Raw genomic sequence first — 23,468 nt, forward strand, 5'->3', positions numbered from 1 at the left:
GCCTGTTATCTCTGACCTGTTAGTTGCCTTTATTTGTGAAAATGCCTATATGGGGAGTGGGAGTCTCTGTACAGGAGAGATGCTGGGTGAAGGCAGTTGTTCCGAGGAATTTTTACTGCTGAAAGTTCCTGCAAAAAGCTGCTGCATTTTTGATGAAGACAGGGAGAGGAAGGGAGGGTGAATACAGGTGTCTTTAAGCTATCTTGTGTCTCTGGCTTGGCTTGGAGTTCCTTGCTGGCCTTGAGGGACAGGATGTTTTCACAGTATATTCTGGCCATACCCACCAGGTCAAGAGTCTGGGACTTGGGCACAGAAATTATTCCCAGGGAGTTGTTTCTGCTTGTTTCAAGGTCTCATCTCCCTGACAGGACATCAGAACTAGGAAGCAAGAAACATCTGAGCCTTGGAACTTGTCCAGGTGCTTGAACTTGAGGTATTCTGTATTATTTTTAGCTAAGAACTTTTTTGAGTAGACTGGATATGATTAAAATGTCCAGAAAAGGCCAAAGGCTAATTTACGTTTTAGGTAAATACATTTGATTGTGAGACTAGTTTTTTCTGTCATTCCGTTATGATAGACTAAGTCATGCCTACAGTTCCACTGACTGCTTATATTGGCAGTCTAGCCTGGTGTCTGAAGTGCAAAGAAACTCATCTTGCATTTTCCACTTCTATCACAAAGCCTGCCTACCTCAAAGAAGTGTCATGATGAGTTGGATGGAGCTCTCCAGGAGGACTTGAAGATGATCCTGTGGTAAGGACCGCTTCAGCAAAAGTCCTTGCACGAATTCAGCTTTAAGTGGCCAGGTCTGTAACATGTATTTGCTCTTTGACCTCTGAGAATGCAACAGTCACTAGACTAACTGAGTATTTTCTCATCTAACAGATGTTTTATGATGCTATTTCTATCATTATAAGGCTGCATCAGATCTCCCTGATGTCTTGTAGCTGCTCTGCCGCTACCATCCGCCCTACAGACACTTGAATTATATTGCTGTAGGACTCTACAGTACTGGATGAGATAAAAGGAAATGTTTAAACTACAAGCTGTGTTATTGCTCTTCTGTGTGGAAATAGCTAACATCTTGTTCTGACCGAAGAGTAATTGCCAGCTGGTGCTACCTTGTCCATTGCAGCAGGAGTACAGAAGCGTGTCCAGCAGGAGCAGATAAGGCTCTTTAACTTGTCCAAGACGTTACGAGAGACTGCAAGGCAAGGATGTTGATATCCTCTGCAGTCACATCTTCCTTTTGAGAAATTCTAGCCTTGATGTGCATAATACAACAAATGTCTACTCAGTTAACATAAGTTGGTGCAAGCTGCACATACCCTTGAGTCCCGGGGTGATTTAGCAACAGTGCCATGTGTACTGGAGAAAATGAGAACCTATTATAATTTTCTTCTTCTTCATCTGTTTTGCTTGCAACCCATTCAGGATTCAGCTGTCTGGATACTCACTGTGCTTTGCAGTTGTACCTCCCTTTCTTACCGTACAGTAGAAGAGGATGAAGTGTCAGATTGAATGTAGACATTGAACTGGTGATGTTGAATCCATCCTCTTGGAATCTGCTTCCTTCCTTGGCTTTGTGAGCTGTTCCAGACATCTAACTTGAACAGGTAGTGATCTTCAGATGTACTTAAACACCAGCCAGCGTTTCGCAGTCTGGAGGCAAGGCCCTTGCTACAATAATAGGTGTGAAGGATGGCATCTGCTCCCTGGTCAGAGCTCCCCCTCTCCCTCCTCCTTCTCCTCTGCCTTCCCTCCTCCCTTTTTTCTTTCCCTTTCTTCTCCTTAACCATGAGACCTCTTTTATCTTTCTGTTCAGCTTGCCTTATTTCTCTGTAGAAAGCAGCAAGGACTTGTAAAAGTCACAAGTGAAATAAAGGCTTGTGAATGCTATTACATGCCTCTGTAATTAAAGTTTGATTATCGTTCCAGTTGTGCCCTCATTAACGGTTATGTAAACACAGATGGATGTGAAGACAAGCAGACACAGAGCTCCCATTATTGTAGATAAATATGAATTACAGGAATCCAGAGAGAGGTCTTGCTCTCTGGATCAGGGGCCATGTAGGTTAGGCTCCTTAGAAGTTGGAGTTACACAAACAGATGCAAAGGAAGCACGAAACCAAAGAAACACCAATTTCTTCATACTTGGGCTAGCTAAAGCTGTTGCTCAGCAAAACAGCCATCCCCTCAGTGGTTTTCCATCTTTCCAGGCATTAGGTGTTACAGCTGTGAGCTAGAGAAGGGTAACAAGGCAGCTGTGCTCTTCGGGAGGTTGGGGCAGAGCCTTTCAAAGGCGAAGCAATTCAAAGGTGTGTTCTTCTCTCAAAACTTCACCCAAAAATGTTTGTTTGTGATTTTTATCTGCCTTTTGCTGGCAGTGCTCCTCCTGCTGCGTGCCATTAACAGCAGCGTCCCTCCTCTGCGCTGGGCCGTGGCGTGGCTGAGAACTGGACTGGTGGATATTGTGGTTCGCATTGGCTAAAGCTAAGAGTATGCCTGCCCTTCAGCCAAGGGTGTGTTTGTAGCTTGTGTAGACATTCCCTAGAGAACTTCAAGCCAGGTAGACGGAGGTGTGGATAGCAGTTTAGCCACCGCAGCCTGGAGCGCAGTAGAGGCACAGCACCCAGTTGGGTTGGCCCACCTCTCGGGCAGGTTTTTCAGCCTGCGCGGAGCTCTGGGTTTGCTGCAGCAAGTAGACAATTAGGCTATCTAATTTAAGGGTAGCTGAAGTGTAAACTTAGAAGATGAAGCAGCAGTCTGGCTGGCGTGAGGGCTGGCTCTGGAGATGGCTGGTTGGTTCTGCCTCCATCACTCCACTCGCACAGCTTCGGCAGAGTCTTGTCATGCTCTGAATCTGAGACTCTGCAGATTGGATTTTGTGTGTTTTTCTAAATTTCATCAATCCAGCTTAGCACTTAGTGTGATGTTTCAAGCATTCTGCTATTTGATGGAAATTTCTGATGCCAGTAGCCCTTACACTAACCATTGCTTTATTTCAAAAAATATTTTTAATGATTATGTGATAATTAATTTAATAATGTGTACTGAGTGACCTCAAATTGCCATATAATTGCTGTGTCATGAGTGTCTTACTAAATCTAAGTTAGATTCTTGTTTGCAATATTTGAGAAAATTGACCCGACTTTTCTTTTTCTATGTAATTTTCAAGAAAACAAAAGTTCCTCTCTGTGTGGATTACAGATCTGCTCATAGAATCATCTTACAAATACTTATTTAATGACCTTCATTGGGAATTATGTTATTTCCCTGAACATTGCACCATGCTGAAACTTGAAACTGTGCAGAGTTCTCAAGTGCAAAGTCTCTGGTGAAATAATACTTTATCTGAAGTAAAGACAATGAACTGCCCCTACTGATCTCCAATTTTAACTGCAATCTAAGACTGATCAATTTAATTGGAGTTTATTTAGGGCATATCCTCACAAACTTTCCATCATCTGAGTTGTCCTATTGATTTATGGCTTACTCTTGTGTTAAAAGGCCTGAAATATCTTCCTTTTGTGTTTTGGTTACATTTCTCCAAATGAAGATGTTTTTTGTTTGAGGTGTTTCCCTTTTAGTTTTGTCTGGCAAATAGTGACACTAGTCTGGACCTATCTGCGGGTGTAAGTTATTTTCAGATAGCCAAAGGAATTTACTGTCTCACCTGAAAGAATTTCAGCTTGAAGAATATGAGTTGTTCAGCATTGTCAAGAAATTCTTCTGTTCCTTGGGTGTGTATGCATGCAAGAAATGTGTAAGCTAAATATGGTGCTATTTATCGAGTTCTAGCCATCTGTACTGGCCTTTTTTCTCTTTATGTGCTGTGAAACCCAAGTATAGAACCTGCAATGCACCATGGTAAGCAGTTCTGGTAAATAAGCTGCATTTGGTCTGCATATTCTATCTTAAAAATTAGTGGAAAGTACCAAGAAAGTATGATTAATCTGTTCTTAGGAATATCTACCAAGTTCTGGGTCTTTTATATGTCCTCTTCCATCACAAAAATACAGTATGGCAATCAGTGAATCAGAGTTTCTGTGCAATGCATGTGAGACTGTTACTTTGGAATAAAGACTCATATGCTTAAAATATTGTTGAATAAATTATACATGATGTTTGCAGAAAAATAGATTTAAACTTCTTTTCATCTGTATTGTTCATCCATTTGAGACATCAGTGTTGATCAATATTTGAAATAGACTTAAGTAAACTAAATTTTTAAGCTCATCTTGCAAAGAGCTCACTTGTTGCCACAATATTAATCTATTAGCTGCTCACCCTACGGTGACATAAATGTCTGAATTCTCAGTTCATTACACAGTATTTAATCTTGTTGATGTCAATGGAGCTGCTTATTCAGCTGCAAAAGTAGAATCATGTAGTCATGTAAATTTTATTTAAGTACTTTTTTATACAGTGCTAGATTTGAAAAGAAATACAAATGCAAGCCATGCACAGAACTGAGCAGGTGGTTCTACAATAGCAAACTCAGATAAGAAGCTAGAATATGAATATAGTGAACCTGTGTTCATATATTAAATGAAAACATACGGCATAGTCCTAGGAGGTGTCTGGTCAGATAGCAAGTCTGTTCACTGCTGTTGCAGGCAGCCTGCAATATAATCTCAACATACTTCTGAGTTTTGAGCTCCAATACAAAAGTATTTAAATCGTTCTCAGTGCAGCAGTAGGCAGGAAAAATCATAAGAAAGCTGTGTGAGGAGCAGGGCTGAGATGATGCTGGAGGGAGCCCTGATTTGCATCCTGAATCGGAGGAGAGAGACGAGAACAATAGGGAAAGGGATGGGGGCACTGGTGCAGATGGTGAAAATGCCGTTTCCCAAAAATCCATCATCAGAGTTGCTCTGCTGTGCTATCAGCTGGTTTCTCTTGCTTTGCCTTTGCTTTCACTAACAACTTTGAGCTAGATTTAAAGTCCTCTGAAGTTAAAGGGTTTTCTTCCTTCTTTGCCAGTCTTTGTGTCTGACTCCTAAGGGAAAGACTAGGTATTTTTTGTCTTCTGCCTGCAGCATCTAACTTGCTTTTGCAAATGAGTTTGATTCAGTGCCTGAGGGTCTGTTCAGTCTTCCTGCCAAAAAGCCCACTGAAGCCAGAGGTGGGTGAATTTTTCCGATGAACGGTTGGTCTTTCCAAATGTATTTGTATTTCAGAGCTGAATTTGGTAAGTAACAGTGATGAACTAAAACACACACAAAATATTACTGAGGTGTTTCCCTCCAACATTTCTAAAACAAAGAGCCTTGATTTTCTAGCGCTAGAATGCTGAGAGTCCCTTTAGTACAGTTTGGGGGTCTTGCAAGGGCAGAAAGGCAATCACCACCCTCACCGTGAGGCTGAGGACCTGAGACCCCTTGGGTTTGAACTGCTTTCCATCTTGATTTAGAGCAGAGACCTGAACTATGCTCCTGTTCTCAGAAATGTGCCTTCCTTGCTGATTTGCAGAACGTACCACCACAGGTACTTTTCACTCTCTCCACGGAAGCTGGTTTGCTTCATGTAAGCAGTTAAACACTTGCTGGGCTGATGGGAGAAATTCCATAGCTGGTACTTAAAAACCTCAGTGCTGCTCCTGGGCTTTCCCTTGCTTCTGCCAACTCACGCAGTAGAGACGTGATGCCTGTGAGAAGGACAGAAGCAATCTGGCCGATGGCTGGAGGGAAAGCTCGCTCCAGGTGCCTGGTCTGGCTAGTGGAATTTTGCACCAGCCCTGCCAGGGGAACAGAGCAGCTCATCCCTGAACTGTGCTGGGGACAGGCTGTAAAAGTGTCCCCCTCGCCAGGCTTGAGGGCGTGAGGGCATGTGTTGCTTCTTGCCTGTTTTGTGAATCCGGGTCTGTGTTTCAAATAATGATCCCATAAATGAGAGATGTGGATGGCCAGGCACTCCAGTTAACTTCCAGTTAACTACAGGTCAACAGAAAGTTATTATCATGGAGTCCTGAGAGTATAGTGGTTATTTTTTGTTTGATCCCTTATGCTGAAGCAGTGCGTCTGAGGCTAAGGCATATTCATTTATTTTAGCAGGCTTTCAGCTCCTGCAAGGAAATTGATATTAGTATCAGAAGGGAAACAGAGACATTAAATGAGGTCAAGGCAGCTGTACATAAGCATTAGATAACACATTAATTTAAAATGATGAATTAAATAGTTAAAGTATTTTAATGGTAAACTACTGTACAGACACAGACTGTCCCTTGAAGCATGGGCCCTGTGAAACTGTGAGTATTGCTGGCAGCCTGGTGCAAGGGAGGTACGAGGGGCAGCAGCAGGTACACAGAGAGAGGAGCTTTTTCACACCCAATTCAAAGAGATAAAACTCCTGCTGTCCTTGTACGAACCAGTGTGGGCTGGGTGGGGGAGGAAGCCAAAAAATGAGACATAGGTAGCTTTCACAAAACAAGTGAGAAAAGACAAAGCTAAAAAATAATACCGTTTCATACATGTTGTTAAAACATAATGACCCAGTTAACTGACAACAGCTGGAAAGACTGGATTAAAATATTTTTCTCTCCAATGTCCATTTGTGATGAATACTTTAGAATAAATTATGCAAGATAACAATAGTTACAGAAGCGTGACTTGTATTTAATAGAGCTGCTGCTTGGGTGTCAGATGTAGGAAACCAGCGCTCTGAAATAATAGGTACGTGATTGTTTTATAACAACTGTAGATTCTGATTCTGCAAATCCTATGCAAATCCTAAGCCATGTGAGAGGGGAACTACTCTTCTGAACACAATATATTATATGAGTTCAGCAATATAGATTTAACATGCATAATTATCAGAGCCTTTGTCTTTGTTATAATTTTAAATGTTACATGTCCATTTTGGTTTAAAACTGTGGAAATATACAGAAAAAAATGCATGCATATCTTGGGGCAGAAATAATGATTGTGTTCTGCTGCAATAAAAATAGATTTTTCCTTTTATATCGGTAGCTTCATGAGCTTTCATTAAAAAAAATCAAAATCTTGGTTTTTGTCAAAGATAGTTTTTAACTTTCTTTTTTAAAATGTATTCAGAAAACCCGATGCCACATAAGATAGAACACATTGAAGAAAGTCAGTCTTTCTCTTTTCCTTTCCCTCCCTCTCTTTTTTTCAAAGAAGTAACTTAAAATATGTGTGCTGTGTAAGAACGTGTGCTGGAGTTTCATGTTTCAGGTAATCTTCTTTAAAATAATGGGAGTCTAGATTGCATCAGTTAGTTTAAAAACTGCTATGCTATTGGTAGGGACAAAATGGGATTAGAGCCAAAATTTGACTGTGTTACTGCCAAAGTCTGTATCAGATTTAAGACACATGCTTCTGCAAGCTTCCATGAAGGTTGTGAAAAAAGTTTTAATACAGAGTTGGATTACAGCTCTCGAGCTCAAAACATTGGCCATTACACTACCATCTTAAAAGCCTGCTGTAACACGGAGCACAGAATAGAGCAGATTTCTTACATTTTCTGGACCACAGATGGATTTTGGATGCCTCTTTGTGTCTTGATGGAAGATATATTAACTTCATTAACTGGAATCCATACCTGATCACTTGTGAGCGTGTATGTTTATACATACAGATATATATCTATTTAAACCCTTATCATGATTTTCTTTCAAGTGTATCTAAAATCTGCTCTAAGAAATGATATTCTCTAGATGAACTTAAAATTGTTTTGAGCAGTAAAGAGCCAGATATTTACTCTCGGATGTTGGAATCCTTTGTGAGTTTATAAGAGAAATTGTGGAAGCTTTTCTCTTCTGTACTGGTGATAGAGAAATGCATTTTGAAACAGACGCCTCTAGCTGTATGACGACGACTGCGTAGTAACCTGTGGATTTTGAACACCAGAATGTACAAAACGTGGGCAACTGTGAATATATTCATAGTTTCTTTTCTACATCTGCTGCAGGGATCTGACTATGAGAATGGGTCTGTGAAGGTAGGTGATCTTTATTTACTGTCATTCTTAATCCAAATTGCCAGAATTACATACATTTCACGTGCAAGGTGGTGGTCTTTTTGCTGTTTTGGTGCTTGGGGCTTTTTTGTGATGGTTTAGTTGCACAGATGTTTAGCAGTCACAGAGGAAAGAATCTATAAAGAAGTTCAATCCATATTCACTGTTAAATATTTTATGTGTTTTTATTAGTTATTATTAGGTACTTGTTGTATACTTTGTTCTTAAATTAAACTTTTAGTGTCAGTCATGCAAAATAAAAGCAAAATCTAAACAAAAATGCAAGTCAGAGCATCTAGAATACTTGTTAAATGCACTTTTTTATTTCAGGTATTTATAATTGCAGGAATTAGTATCCTGGTATTGAGAATTTTCCTCTAAAAACACGTGTTCATCAGTTGTTCACTTGTTTGCCAGAAATCAGAGAAATGTTTTTCTTTTGTTTTATTAGGAGATGTTATCCAGGACTTTAAAATAAGCAGCAACTAGTAATAATAGAGCACATTGCCTGGCAATTAACCTGTCTACTGAATATAATATGTGCAACAAAATTTAAGCTGAAGCCTCACCTTGAGAGTAGGATTTTTCAGATCTGACTTTCTGAGACAATGTGAGAACATCCAGGACAATAATTTAGAAAAATCAGAACAAAAACTGGAACAAGTTTCTACATGTGCAGTGTGTCCAAAAAGGATTAATTCAGTGTGTGGTCCACAACAAATTATTTGTTTTTCACTAACAGAGCAAAACAAGCTATTACTTTTGTTTTCACTTCAGAAAACCTCCCGCTTGCAAGAGATGACCACACACTAGTCTGTGAACTGCACTGCATGCTGACCTGTGTTTGAGAAAAGAAATGCTAAGTTACGTGCTTAATTGCAGACTGCTGTTGCCAGCATGAGAAGTTAGCAGTGGTGAGCAATGTGTGCCTCAGGGTGACTAACAACCTACCCCTTTGCCTGCTCACCATTCACGGGCTTTTAATTTACAACTTCAGCAATCAGTTCTTTGAAGGCATCAGGACCAGAGTAATCAGTCTTGTATACATTACCTTTATGCACTGCATGACAAATCACTGGTTTCTTGCGTGTAGGAATCGCACTATTTAAACTGGAAAGCATTTTCTAATATAGAACATGAACCATTGTATAATTGGCAGTGATGATAATTCTGTCCTCACGTGGGACACAAGTTTATTCAGCTTAATACTAAACTACTAGTTAGTCCTTTAATTAAATTTTGAAACCATATCCACTTTGCCTAGAATAAATGCAAGAGCTTTTCTTGCTAATTTATACTGGTTTATAGTTTATTCACTGTGATAGGATTGCCCATCCAACATATGTACATCTGTAATTGTTTTCATTGAAATCTGGCTGCCACTCTCAAGCAGCCAGCTTAGCCACAGGGTACTGTATATAATAACAAATCACTGTTAGTTTCCCAAAGGTATTATTGTATAGATCACACTAAAAAGGGCTGTGTTTCACATGCATTGGCTGCTGATTGCCACATGGAAAAGACTGGTTTTCCGCTTGTTCTGTCTCTTTCTGCGTAGACAGAGATTTTTGGCTAAGCTGTTGATTATTTTTCTTTTAATGTTTTACATAGTATGTTAGATTTCTGGGTTGTTTTAGCATGTATGACCTGTGGACTGTCATGTGTGTACATGTACCCCCCCCAAAAGTCCTTCATGTTACAGTGTTTAATTGTACACAGGGTTATGCTTATTCTTACCAATCGCATTTCAAGTTGAATTTGCAGAACACAGAAACAATGTATTGCATTCACCTACCATACCGTATTTTTTTGATGTTCTTTAAGATCAATGGTAGTATTGCCTGGATAAAAAACACAAGGTCAGGATGCAGGTAATATGCAATTAATGAGACCCAAGGAGGGTTAACACCAGCAGCCTGCTGTCCTCCCATGATATGTGTTCACATAGCTGAGCTCTGCCCAGGAGACCTGAAGTTTTAAGTCTGTTGATGCTGTAAACAATCAGGTGTTGTCAGTGTGGTATCATGCGATAGAGTTTCAGGGGGCTAAGGATTTAAATACTCTCTTACCCCGCTCCTGCAAATATCTTAACTAATGCTGTGAACGTTAAAAAGCTTACATACAAGCTGCCATGGTTCAGCAAGGATCGCCATTGTGCTTGGCTTTTCCCAACGCTTCAGAAACGCCATGCTCTTCTGGATACAGGGCTCCCTTTTCCCCCATGTGCACACCAAGGCTGGTTGTCCCCTGCCCGTCAGGCCCAGCTCCTCCTTGTCTCCCCGTTCCTGACCTGTTCCAGTCCCAGCATTTTGACCTGTGTTCCCTCCCCTCCAGGACTCAGGGTCTCGGTTTCCCTACTAGGCTCCCGTTCGTGGTTTCCGTGTGCCATCCTCCTTCCCACTTGGGATGCGGGGATGTCCTGCTTCTCTCTCAGACCCCCAGGAGGTCTGTGCAAGTTCCTCAGAGACAGCCCTACCAGACCCTTTTGCTTTCCAGTCCTGTCTGACCGTGGTCCCCCCTTCCCTCCTCCATCCCTAGCTTCTTGCTTTGTCTCTGTGGTCACGACTTCCCGGCTTTCTTTCTCCTCACCCCAGTTTCTAGCTCTGGTCTCCCCGGATGCTTTCGGTCTCCTTGGCCAGGTCTTGCCATCTTCCATCAGCGTTCATCTCCTTCCCCTTCCACAGGCAAATCTGGCAGCTTCCCTTCGCCGGTTGCCCGACGCCCGTGGTCTGAGGGCGAGGAAGGGCAGGTCCTCTGCTCTCAGCCCCATGGGCTGGACCGGCGGTGGCCTGCACCCGCATCCTGCTCCGCTCCCAGATGGAGCAGGGTCAGCACAGGTCCCATCTGCTGAGCGCCTAGCTGCTAAACTCTGGCAGGTCTCTGCTGTTGCTCTCGGAGGTTTTTACGTTTTGGTGGATTTTTGCTGCGACAGCAGTAGACGTATCTGGGCCAACGAAGGTTCCTCAGGTGTCAAAACTTCACATCTGTGACCCACAGCAGGGAAACGCCAGACGTTTGCAAAGACGAGATTGCCAGGAAATGTTTTTGCGTGGATAAAGAAGGACTTTCATCCTCAACTGCAGTCAAACCGTTTTGACAGCGAAAGCAAAAAAATTACTAAAATCGTTTTGAGGCAGACATCTGGCATGGAAAGTTTCAGCCTGAACATCTAACGTCTGGCAGTGTTATAAACAACTGGAAAACAGTCTCATGATGGGAAGCGGTGGGCAGCCTCAGACTGGGACAGCGCAGCCGTGCAGGTGTCCGGCAGGGCTCCTTAGCTGAACTCGCATCAAGGCTGGCAGCAAGCCCTCTGCCTCGCACGCCAGTTGGTTGGTTCATGATGCCAGCCTGACATATGAAGTCCTCATTGAACAGTTAGATTTCCACATGGGTTTTCTGAAGACTGAGCATTTTTTTTTTTTCTTTCTTTCATCAGGAAGTACTTTTAAAATTCCATGTTGAAGTTTTCTCCTGACAGTCTCTTACGTTTTGGAACCCCTCAGCTAGGGAACCGCAAACTTCACTGTCTCTTTTCCTGTCTCTCCCCCACACATTTTTCCTCTCCTAGAGCAACAACAGACATAGGCTACTTTTTCCAGAATTTTAAAATTAGATGCGAAGAGCTATGTCCTATATTCACCAGAGCTGAGTGATTTTTTTGCCAAGAAAAGCCAAAGATCTGTCAGAGCTGCTTCTGCCTTCCAACACTAAAACTGCCTCTCTAATGAGGCTGCAAGGTCTTGATCTCTGAGAATTTGAGTCTCATTGCTCTCTGCCCTATTCTGCCCCTTATGTTGTTAATAAAGTGTTAGGGGGAAGGCAAGAGAAAGGGACAATCGGTAATGCCCAAGGTATAAACAAACTCACAGCCTTTTCTTTTTGCAGAGGTCTTCTCCCCATGGTGAACTCTCCTTGCGGGTTCATTAGAGAGAAACCCACAACTGATAGGCCTGAGGAGTATCACTGAACTAGAAATCTGCTTTCTGATCAGAAGACCGAGGGGTTAGACATGCTTAGCCCAGGAGGTAAACATGGCTGCTCTGTTACGTGCACTCCTTTTCGACAGCTAAACTTTTTTTACTTCTGCACTAAACATTGGTACAGCCTTGAGTGGTCGTTTTTGCTCTAACAGATCTTAGATTCAGCGATCTCATATTGCCACTGTGAACAGGACAGAGGTGGAAGCCACTTTCCAAACACAGCTGGTACATCGTCCTTTTCTGCTGGTGAGAGTGAAACAGCACTTCCCCATGATCCTCAGGCCCTGGACCACCTAAGTGGAGAATGCCGTGCCCTTGGGAAGGCATGGAAATACTGGAGAGCCATCACACCACGAGCGGAAGGAATCGGGAGGCTCTTTGCATCTCTCCCTTCTCAGAGCCAGCTGCAGTCTGTCTGTCCGTACAGCCAAAACAGAGCTCTGCAAAGAAACCTGAGCAGCAGAGCTGGATGTAAGCTTTTGTCTCTTTAATTACCACTGACACTGTTTTTCTGATAGACCTACACAGCTCTCTAGTAACTGCTTGCAAATGTTGCTTAGTTTCTAGACAAGAGAGATTCTAACAAATCTTCCATCTCATGGGTTATCTTCCTCAAAGGCAACTCCTGAAAGTACAGCACACTGCTCAACATCTAGAAAAAGCAACTTTAAAGGTTGTTGGAAACAATTTGTCTGTAGGTTTTTCATCCTCACATCCAGCTTCCTTTCGAAGTTGACAAACTCTTTTAGATAAAGATTATGAAATTGTGGTTTTCAGAAGTATTTTATTATCCCAGCTTTGTCACTGCTGCTTTTGATTCTCTGTGATTACCATCTCTGATAGGCATGATAAGCCAAAAACGTGTGAAAACGTACTTGCCGCACTCCTGCAGAAATGATTGTTTGTGCTTTTCCTGCAGGAGTGGGAAGCTATCAGCCAATTTGTTCTGACTTATCTGCTACTGCCTTGACAAGGTACAGTGAAGGATAAGAGAACAATTCTGTATTGTTGCCATGCCACATGGCATCTGTCCTTGGCTCTTATCAGTTTGGAAAGGGAACTACTAACACACTGCTACTTTTCAAGAGCACTTCTCGCTCATGAGAAATAGCAAAAAAATCGCTCCCAGTCCAGTCCCTCTCAGCTAAGGTTGTAATGTCTGAGGAAAAAGCACAGCTCTGAAAAGTACATCGGGCTGTTTAGATTAACAAGATGCAGCATTTGAGAAATTCATTCTAATAGTCAGCTGTTTGAAATGAAGACAGCGCTAATTAAACTTTTACATCGGTGGCTCACATCTGAAACTCTGAAACCAAGGCGGGGCAGGAAGGCATGTTCAGAGGGCAGTGGAGCAACTTTCTGTTAATTTGTGGTCACAAGGCAACCAAAACAAGCAGTCAGCTCAGGCTCAGCGAGCATTGCTAGTCTCTGTTACCTGCAGCCTACTTGTGCTTTCTCCCTCACAAGCATTTGTGTTGTTTCTGACCATTGATGTGGTGGTATTGATGCAGGGTCCTACAGGAGGCAGAAATAGTCTGCTTGAAAATGGAAAAAAAACCTCATGCAAACTGGCTTGTGAGACCTCTGCCATTGTGTCTGCAAATTTTGTTCTGATCAATACTGTCCCTGCTCCAGACTAGATCTGAGTAAGGTTTACTTCTGTCTTATCTACTGTGGACACCACATTGGTATGTGGGAAAAATAAATAAGGTACAGTTGCTGTAGGTGACACCTCATTTATTCTTATTGCCATTAAAAACCTTGTACAGTAGTTTTTATAGTTATCACTAAATGACTGGGACCTGTGTTTCTTTTAGACCTTTCTCTCAGGGCAAGTAAGTCCAGTTACAAAACTGGCCATTGCTGTTTCTTGGGCTTGGCTTTGAGATGTAGTCCCAAAATGACTGTATTGCTCAGCTTTGCTCGGGGGGAGGAATGACCTGAGATACTTTGCTGCAGGGAAGTAAATCTGATATGATACCTTTTCTACAGAAACCCTTATTCCTTAGGAATTCTTATTCCTCCCACTATGTGCTTATCCACTTTTCCACCTGCTCCCTACCTCCCCAGCATGTTTTGCAAATCTTCATAATTATTGTTGGGATTTGAGGAATGGACACAAAATGCTGTGTGCCCCCACGAGAGCTGCAGACACCCCATTTGCCCATGGGAAGACCAAGCAGAATTTGCTCTTTTTTTGATGTCCTTGTGAAAGAGCTGTATATATGGGCTTCTGTATCAATGAATAGCAGAACCATTGAGCAGGGTATTTTAGTTTGCTCGCATTAAGAAAAATTCAGCTTCCTGAAGGACATCTGCATATTTTTTCTATTTTCCCCCCAAATGTGACTTAAAGCGTGTGACCACTCAGCTAGTGGTAGAACGCCATCTAGGGTCCTTGCTGCTTCAGCAGAGTCATACCGAGTACAAGGGACGTGCAGCTGAACATACGGGATTTGGCAATCCAGTGTGGGTGCCACAGGCGTTTGGAAATGGGCGACTGCTCTCATTATCGGGATGTCAGGATGGCTTTGTCTGAGCCATGCTTTCGGATGGGAAGCGTGCTGGGTTAGTTTTGAGAATTCGTTGTCGCTGACTGCAGTGTGGTCCCTATTTGCGTGCAGTTGGGGAGGGAATTCTATTTGAGTCAGGTTTAATTGCAAAAAAGTTGCATCATGTTACTGTATCATATGTCACGTCGCACATAGAGAATGTGCCATACAAACAGGCACAACTTTTCACTTTAATTAGCAATGTGACTCAGAAACCATGTTAGGATACTTTCCTGAACTGCTAGGGAAATATTACTTAAGAAAAACTACAATTCCAGGAAAATGTGTGCATGTGATTGGGGTAACATAAGTTCATTCAGTATTGGCAATGACTTTGCTTTGTGAAGTGACATTTTGAAACCTGGCTATCCAATTGGCTAGTCACACTTCCAAAACATTTATTAAAGTGTCTTGGGGCAAGCCCAGAAACCAATGAAAGCACTAACTGAAGGAACCTTTATCACATTAAAAAATATTTTCAAGTATTAAAAGAATACATAGTCATCTGATTTCATTCAGGTCTCTGTTACTGAGCCATTCCAAAATCACTGTCCAAACACCAGTGACTTCCAAAGAATGGACAAATATGAAAAGAAAGTGACTACAGTCTGGACATGCTCTTTGTAAACACATATAATATGCTATTTTTGACATGTGTACCCTGTCACAGTGTTAGACTAGCACCTAACATTGTGTATGATGAAGTAAGTGCTATGTAATGTTTCTATAGCTGTGCTCTGTACTGAGCATCACAGCTTCCCGAACAGATTGCAGCAATGCAAGACGATATGAACAAGCATACAAGCAGAGGCCCAGAAAACATACTGTAAGACTCCCAAAGCTGTCAGTAGCATTTGGGATATATCAATGAGAAACCACCCTGGACATTTATGACAATCCATCTGTGTCCTTTCACTGACCAGGCAAATATACTTAGCGTGATCACCGTAGGAGGGACCTAGAGGTAAGCTCTCAACGTAGATGAGAGAAGGCTTCAACAGAAGGAAACTCCATACCATAGTAGACCTACTCTTTTATTCCATTTGCCCGTCTGGCATTTCCATCGCTGCCAACAAAATGATGCACATTGAATGTTGTTGCCTTCAAAATCACACTTCAGCTGCTGTGAGGATGTTTCCCATGAGATCCAAAAGACCTTGTTGTGGGAAGAAATATTTGTTTAATGAGAGTTGTAGCTGATTCTCAGAATGTTTCCTGGCTAGAAGAAAATCTCCCTCATTTTGATGTAAAGATCTAGCTGGCTAAAATTTTATAGTTGTGACAGGTGTTTTGATAAAATATTATTAGTTTCTTGCTTTGGATATGAAAAATATGAAATATTCTGAGATTTATGCTTTCACAAAATCATGTACAATTCTGATATTTTCAGTTCTTTGCTTTGAGTATTTTTGTTCATTCAAACCAAAAATACAGCAACTGAAATGTCTGGTCTCTGAGGATTTTGATAATGTAAGCATGCTACTAAAGTGCAAAAAGTCTGATTTGTTTGCTGTAGCACCACAAAACATCTATTCTAGTTCAAAAGGCCATTCAAAATATGAAACAGCTGTTCTCTTGAAGCCATAGGATAGCTAATATGATTTACTTGCAAAAACATATCATCTTCAGCTAAAGTAGAAGCTGTTTTATTACCACCTTGACTACTAAGTTTAGGAAATGGGTAATTAAGTCTCCTGTCTTCACTGCCAGTAAGGCTGGAGCCCAAAGAGACAGACTCCCGAGGAGAGGAGTCTGGAGAGAACTTTTTACCGCACTGACCATCGGAGGTGGAGCAGTCTAGAAGTTGCTTCTCCAGTTTTTGGTCTTGGTCAGATGATGTACTGACAAGGTTTTAGCAAAAGAGGCCTTCAAACATCACACCTGTATCAGTGAGAAATGTGACGGTCTCAGATAAATGTCTCCCTGTCAGCCCCCTGCCCCCTCATACAACACCTGGTCAAACTATCAGTTTTACCTTTTCACATTCCTCCCAAACCCACAAGTGACACATCTGTCAGTCCTCCTTCCTGTGCTCTGGCAAAAAGCCACTACTCTTTTTACAGGAGAGGCTCTATGCAGGTTCTCTTTCAGCAGCCATGACGCAGAGACTTCAGGATGAAGTGGTGTGATCGCACGGTCACCCTTTCTTCAGAGGATGCATGGCCAAGGCCAACACTCCTTAGCTCTCGAGGTGGACAAGAGAGAGGTTTCACATAGGCTGTGCGTGGGGGAAGCAAAAGTTTTTTTTCCCGTGCCTGCTCTTTGGTCCTTGAGCTTTTTCTGGGCAAGCAGGCACTGATGAGGGTAGAGAGGTGACCTTCAGGCACTCAGAGTACCATTTCCTCCTCTGCAGGCACAGCAGGAGTAGCCGTCTGGGCATTACAGCCAGGCGACGCATGTCTGACACTTGTATTTCTGCTGGTGAGCGTTATTCAGAGTCTCCCTTTGATGAAGTTGCAGAAAATGATGTAGTAGCGGGCACAGATGAAAATATCAGCAGGCAAATCAAGATATCAGTTACCTGAGAGGGCTTTGGAAAACAAAAAGTGCTGCCCTGGTGATTCTCCTTCGAGCCCCAAAACCCCGACTTCTTTGATGACCTTATGTCTGATGCAACCCTAGGGTTTCTCAACTGTAACACTGTCCTTACTAATTTTATATTCAGGGAAACAATGTGGAAGCCATTTTCAACCTCTTAAAGAAGAAATTCAGCCCAGTTGCACATTTTTTTGCTATATACTTGGACAACATAGCTGTATGCTTTCAATACAATTCTCACTGGAGAAAGCACCCTTTTAAAAAAGTGACAGCTGGAAATCTGCCTCACAGGGCCTAAACTCCCCACCATAAGCAGCGTGTCCCTCCAGGTTATTAATGCTTTAACTCTGGTGATCACGTGAATGTTCAGTTTGGATAAGGCAGTGCACTCAGAGAGCCTCAACTTTTTCCTAAGTATTGGAATGGATTTGAGTATTTGTTTAAACAGTCACCATTTGAAGGTGGAATGAAGTACTGCATACTTCTGAAACTTCATTCGTGCTTCCGATAATGATGGCAAAGACTGTAATAGTCACTGAAAAATCCCATGACAAGCCATCTGTTTCAGAGAACAATATTAGTAAGAAGTCAAAATATCTCATTGTTTTGTTTCTCTGTGGTTATGTTCACTATAATTAAATATAGCTTATTTTTGCACTAATAATGCATAGATAATCATGGTTCCAGAGAGGATACAGTCAGGGATGGGACTTCATACTCAGAAGTTCACAGCTGACAGAGAATCAAAATTCTGATTTTATTGGAGCTGTTGAAAGGTAGATGTTCTTCCTCTCCTCAGAAATGAAATACAATGGTGATGATAAAATTAGTGTAAACTAGTATGTGTTAGACATGTGGTAGAGTTAGATGCCTCATGCTAGATGTTTATAGGATGATGCAGTTGCTTGTTGATAAGGCAGTAAGTCACTCCTGCAAGCCTGATGTTTTCAAGCTGCAGAAGATTCCCTTACTATTTTATTACCCATTACGCCACACCCCAAGGATACAAGATGCTGTATTGTAGACAACATTTGTTATAAAATTCAGCAATGGTTGAGTCCCTGCTATCTCAAAATCATGGCCAATCACTCTGAGCCATATCTTCTTGTGTTTCCTTGGTACTCCCTTTGGATGAATGCCTTCCTCTGTTTCTCTCATCTTTTACTTCGGTTGTAGACACCAGGTTATGGATAGTCCCTTTATTTTGTGTTTGTACCTGACCCCATACTCCTAGGAGCCACAGTAATGCTAAAAATACTACTAATAATGATGAAAATCCTCAAAAGGAGTTCTTCTTACTGCACAGGCTCCACACAAGCTTGTCATCCTCACCAGGAAAGTGGTCAAACATGAGACCTTGTGCTGGTTTTGGCTGGGGTAGAGTTAATTTTCTTCATAGTAGCCAGTATGGGGCTATGGTTTGGATTTGTGCTGAAAACACCACGACAGACCTCACAATAGCAGGAGCTGCCCTGTTTTCCTGCCAAGAGAAAACAAGACTTTTCCACAGGAACTCCCTTGCAGTTCCCTCGCCACGTCAGCTCATAGTCTGTGTGCTGTGAGCCACAGCACGGCTGGGCAACTACCCCATGGCTTTGAGGCCATCAGCCAGTCCCAGGTCCTTCAGACCTTGGTGCAATTGCACATCCTGGTTGTTTATATTTGTGTATCTGAGAAGAATTGACCACTGTCCCTCCTAAATTGCTTGTGCTTTGGATAAGGAGAGGGGATTTCATGTCATTTGAGTGCTCTCAGTTGAGTGGGATTCAGGTCACCTAACTACAGCTGAGCTAGTGACCTGCCGACTCCTCCTTCAGTGTCAGTGGGGAGAAAGAGGCAGTTTGGAGGTACAGTTTATCCAACAGACTTTAGAATGAGAGGAACATTCACCCAATGGACCTGTTTTTCTCCATTAACTATAACAGGAGTCGCAGATAACTAGTTCATATTCATACAGGTGAATGACCCATAGGATTGGATTTTTTTATTTTAATGATCATGGGGTGGCAGGGAGCTGTAGGCACTCTATCTTTGCAAGGTGAGCCCTTAACTATAATCGGCTCGTACACTGTCATAAAAACACCTCGGGGAATGCATCACGGAAGAAAAGGAGGTTATTTTCAGGCATAGCATACATAGCAGCAAAGTTCCTTGGTATTTTCATGTGGCAATGAATCATCTACCTAGTATTTAAACTGGTTTGAGTGTAGTTCTGAGAATAGCCTTTGGGCAGCACTGGAACGGGGGGAGTTCAACTTCTGGTTGCGTGAAGTCTTTGTCTTCTACGTGCCTTCTCTTGAACTGAATGCAGCTGCTACTGCTGCATTAAGCACAGAATACTCACATAAAGGTTCAAAATGTCCTCACATGCTGCCAGCACTCTTTGTTGATGTCTATGTGCCCTCACTTTGTGATGAAACTCTCCCCCCCCGAGACTGGTTAATTTTGAAAGATTTAGTCTGAACTTAGCTTAAACCTGTTTGGCCATGTTTGTGATACAAAGGCATTAAGAGAATCATCGCTCTGGGTTATGCAGCTACAATCTGCTTTCCCTGGCAAGATAAAGCTGTTACCTTCTTTTTAGTGCTTAACTGCTGAGAGGATGGATCATGAAACAGTGCAAGGTTATTGAGAGGTTCCTTAATCATTTGTCCTGGCCCCAGACACAGTGATAATGTTGAAGAGTTCCATCGGTATTTATGCAGCCCTTGCCACAATACTATCTGTGACCCTAACTCAGAAAAACATTCCATTTCAGAAGAGCTCTTACACGTGTTTAGCTTTTAGCAGAGGTTTATGTCCCACTATGGATAAAGACTGTGAGGCTGGGGCTTAAGGAAGGTAGTCATCTGTGTAACCTTTCAGGATATATTTCCTGGGTCTGTGGGTGTGCTTGAGTATAGTCTGAAATGCAAGCCGGACTTTCCTCAGATTGAGCAAAATATGGATTTCAGTCAACCTTTATTTTGGCTTTTCATGTACCCAAAATATTATTCACTGTGTATCTGCTTTCTTAATAAAAATACTGATAGTTACTGATGGCCTTGAAAAGAATTAATTTTGGGTCCTAGGCATGCGTTTGTGCTATAGGTCCTCAAATAAATTTAGGACTTTAGTGGGCCTTTCTTTTACTATTGTATTCTACACATCTTTCCTCTATTGTTCAAAATACCTCCAAGAGATCCTGAAACACAGCATTAATACAAAGACCATCTGTGTCAGGCTGGCAAGAGCAGCACGTGCAAAAAAAGGGGTTCCACAAACATGAGTTCTGCTGACTCACTCAGGCATCAGTTTGAAAAGGGTGGGGTATTTTTTCTTAGGCAAGAAACCTAGGAGCTTGTCAAGCATGGAGAAAAGGTGCAAACTGCTGAGATGCAGCACCTGGTAGGAGATTGTCAATACTGATTCTCAAGAAGGGGCCCAGTTTGAACAATGTAGACTATGTGTGGGATTGTGCATCTGTATGACATGAAGCATGAGCCAAATATTTGACTAGCATAAATCAACGGGGTAATGAACTCACTGTCTGATTTAAGCCAGCATCCAAGGTGGGGAAGGCCACTGAATGTATCACGGCTTTTTCTCTTGTTCCTTTCCAATGGTAACTACTTTCAGGGTTTTTCTGGCATCTGAGATTGCTAGGAAGAAGATAGATAGCCCATTATGGTTGCTTTTGGAAGGACTAAAGTTGTAATTATCCAAAAATCACAATGCTAACCCACGTTATCATTTCCTGATGTCAGTGATGTTGCTCATAGCCCAGATAAAGGAAAATAGATATTCCTCTTTGAATTGAAGAATAGTTCTGTAACATATGAGTTATCAGTGTTATGAAAAACATACAACTTCATTTAAATATGAATCTGATTTTTATCTCTGGGTATGGGATCTATTCTTAGATAAGGTACTTCCAAGAAAAATGATATTGAGAGCAGCAGTAAGCTGAAGAGATAAGAATGAACTACTTAAACCTACTACTCTGATATTCGTTATTGATGAGTTCTGTGCAAACATTTCTTGTGGGCAATAGCATTATGTGTTTGGTTGACTACAGGGTATACATTTACAGGTATTGAAAGTTTAGGACATTCAGAGCTTTCCAGTGATATGGCTCCAAAGGTAATTTGTTCATTTTGGGAGCATGTAAAGGACATTGCCCTGGCCCTTTGCCAATGGCTCCTTCTCTACTTTCTTTCTCTCTCAAGCCTTAATGTATATTATAAGCTTTCTGAGGCCAGAGATCATCATTTTGCTACCTGTGTGAACCACGCCAAGTGCAGTGCAGTCTTGCTCCACATCTAGGTTGCAGCCACCAACAACTCCCACAATGGTGACAGCTCACCCCAGCTGACTACTAAAATCTGGGTCAATGTAAGGGAAGCGGAGTGAGGGCATGGCAGGGAGAAAAATGGATGTTCCTCTGCATCAGGAGGCTGAACAGCTCAGCCTGAGGTAGGTCTTAGTAGACTCCCACAAGGCAGAATAAGGGGAAAGGAGTAAAAAGAAACAACGTAAAAGCATAGTGGGATCCAAGCAGTACAAGATGATGAGAGCAGAGTGAAGAATGGGAGGGGAACCTGGAAGGACGGACTGTAGTTATCAGAGAAAGCCTAAAAAAGGGAGCTAGGGAGTATGTGAAAAGTAGGAAATAGCATGTGCAGATGACTACAGTCAGGAGAAGCAGACAGATAGTGGTTCTGTTCCTCTTGCTTTTTGTGAGGAGCTGGATCTCCCAAAAATGTCAGTGGAGGTTTGACCTCTCTGCATGCTTCCCCCTGCTCTGTGGCTGAGTGGGGAGCTCCCCTCCTGTTCAGATGCTGATTTTAACTTGATATCACTGTGAGAGGGGATAAAGTCCTTGATCATCACACGAGGGGTAGGTTTGGGATGCTGTTGAACCTAACACCTTCCTCTAATTTCACATTTTGAAACATTTATTCACCTTTCCCTGCAAAGCTGCACTCTTTTAAGTGGGGCTTTTCAGTCAGCCAGATTATGCTTGTCTATATCTAAAGAGGGCTCGAATTTAAACTGCAGTATGTGAAAGAAGTCTCCACATCTGCGTGGTGTAGCAGCCCTATGGCATATCACCTATGGCATTATCTGAGACCATAAAGGGTTCTGTGTTTTCATTTGATGATGTCCTTTTCAAAATAGGATGACCAGAAATGAATGCTTTGGAAAGATTTCATGACAACATGCTATTCAGTACTGCTGTGCTGTAGCAAGAGGATGCCCGCCTGAAGCAGTTCAGTCTGTGGTGTCCGAGGCCATAGGGCTGTGCCCGGCTGGTGGGGCTAGTGCACCTTCCCCACTCTTTCCATTTTTTAAGCTTTTAGTTTTGAATGATTTTAAGTGGTAGATAGCTATGGTCAAATTGTATAAGGATGAGGGATGTCCTTCTAGATGTTGAACAGTCTGTCCATGCTCTAGCAAGTGTTTAGAAGAACATTTTAGGTGAGAGTATTGTAGTAGTCTCAAAGGAGACAAACCAAACATATAAGGTGATATTCACTGTTCCTATTTTGGCACTGTCACGGTTTAAGCCCAGCCGGTGACAAAGCACCACGCAGCCGCTCGCTCACTCCTCCCCCGCCCCGGCCCCGGTGGGATGAGGAGAAAATATAAAGAAACGCTGGTGGGTCAAGACAAGGACAGGGAGGGATCACTCCCCACTTATGGGCACAGGAAAAAGACAGGCTCAACTTGGGGAAGGAACAAAATCAATTTACCTTACTACCAATCAAATCAAAACAAGGATATTAGGAAGTAAACCCAAACCTGAGAACACCTTCCCCCCAGCCCTCCCTCCTGCCCGCCTCAACAGGGAATGGGGGCTGGGGTCGGTTCCTCACCCCTGGTCTCTGCGCTCCTTCCTCCTCAGGGGGAGGAGGACTCCTCCGCACCCGGGCCCTGCTCCGCCGTGGGGTGTCTCCCACGGGAGACAGTCCTCCACCAACTTCTCCAGTGTGGGTCCCTCCCGCGGGCTGCAGTCCTTCAGTCCCAGCCTGCTCCACGAGTGGCGGCCATCTTGGGGGGCCTCCGCTCCCCTCCAGGGGCTGGGGGGGACAGCCTGCCGCCTCACCGCGGGCTGTGGGGGCATCCCCTCCTGCCTTCCTCCCTGACCTCGGTACCCACAGAGGGGTTCCTCTCCCGTTCCAATCCCCCACTCCCTGCAGGTTTCCCCTCTTAAATCTGCTCTCCCACCCGTGTTTCCACTGTCCCTGAGGGGCTCGGCCTGGGCCAGAGGCAGGTCCGGCTTGGAGCCGGGGGAGCTTCCAGCAGCTTCTCACAGGAGCCGGCCCTGTGGACCCTACCCTGCTGCCAAAAAACCCCGCCACACAAACCCGAAACAGGCATTTACATAGATTGGAACACAATTAGGTGCTTCTCTTCAGATGTTTTATACCC

General features: G+C 42.8%; 1 protein-coding gene across 1 annotated transcript in view; it reads left to right on the forward strand.

The window, feature by feature from the left end:
* The first annotated feature begins 7,332 nt into the window (after positions 1–7,332).
* Positions 7,333–23,468, forward strand: part of VEGFD (vascular endothelial growth factor D) — a 31,836-nt gene continuing 15,700 nt past the window's right edge. Inside the window, exon 1 of the mRNA XM_069770338.1 lies at positions 7,333–7,963. Within this exon, the coding sequence (XP_069626439.1) occupies positions 7,874–7,963 (90 nt within the window). The 5' untranslated portion in view covers positions 7,333–7,873. The remainder of the gene's footprint in view (positions 7,964–23,468) is intronic.

Source organism: Haliaeetus albicilla, chromosome 25 (genome assembly GCF_947461875.1).
Source record: "Haliaeetus albicilla chromosome 25, bHalAlb1.1, whole genome shotgun sequence".
NCBI lineage: Eukaryota > Metazoa > Chordata > Aves > Accipitriformes > Accipitridae > Haliaeetus > Haliaeetus albicilla.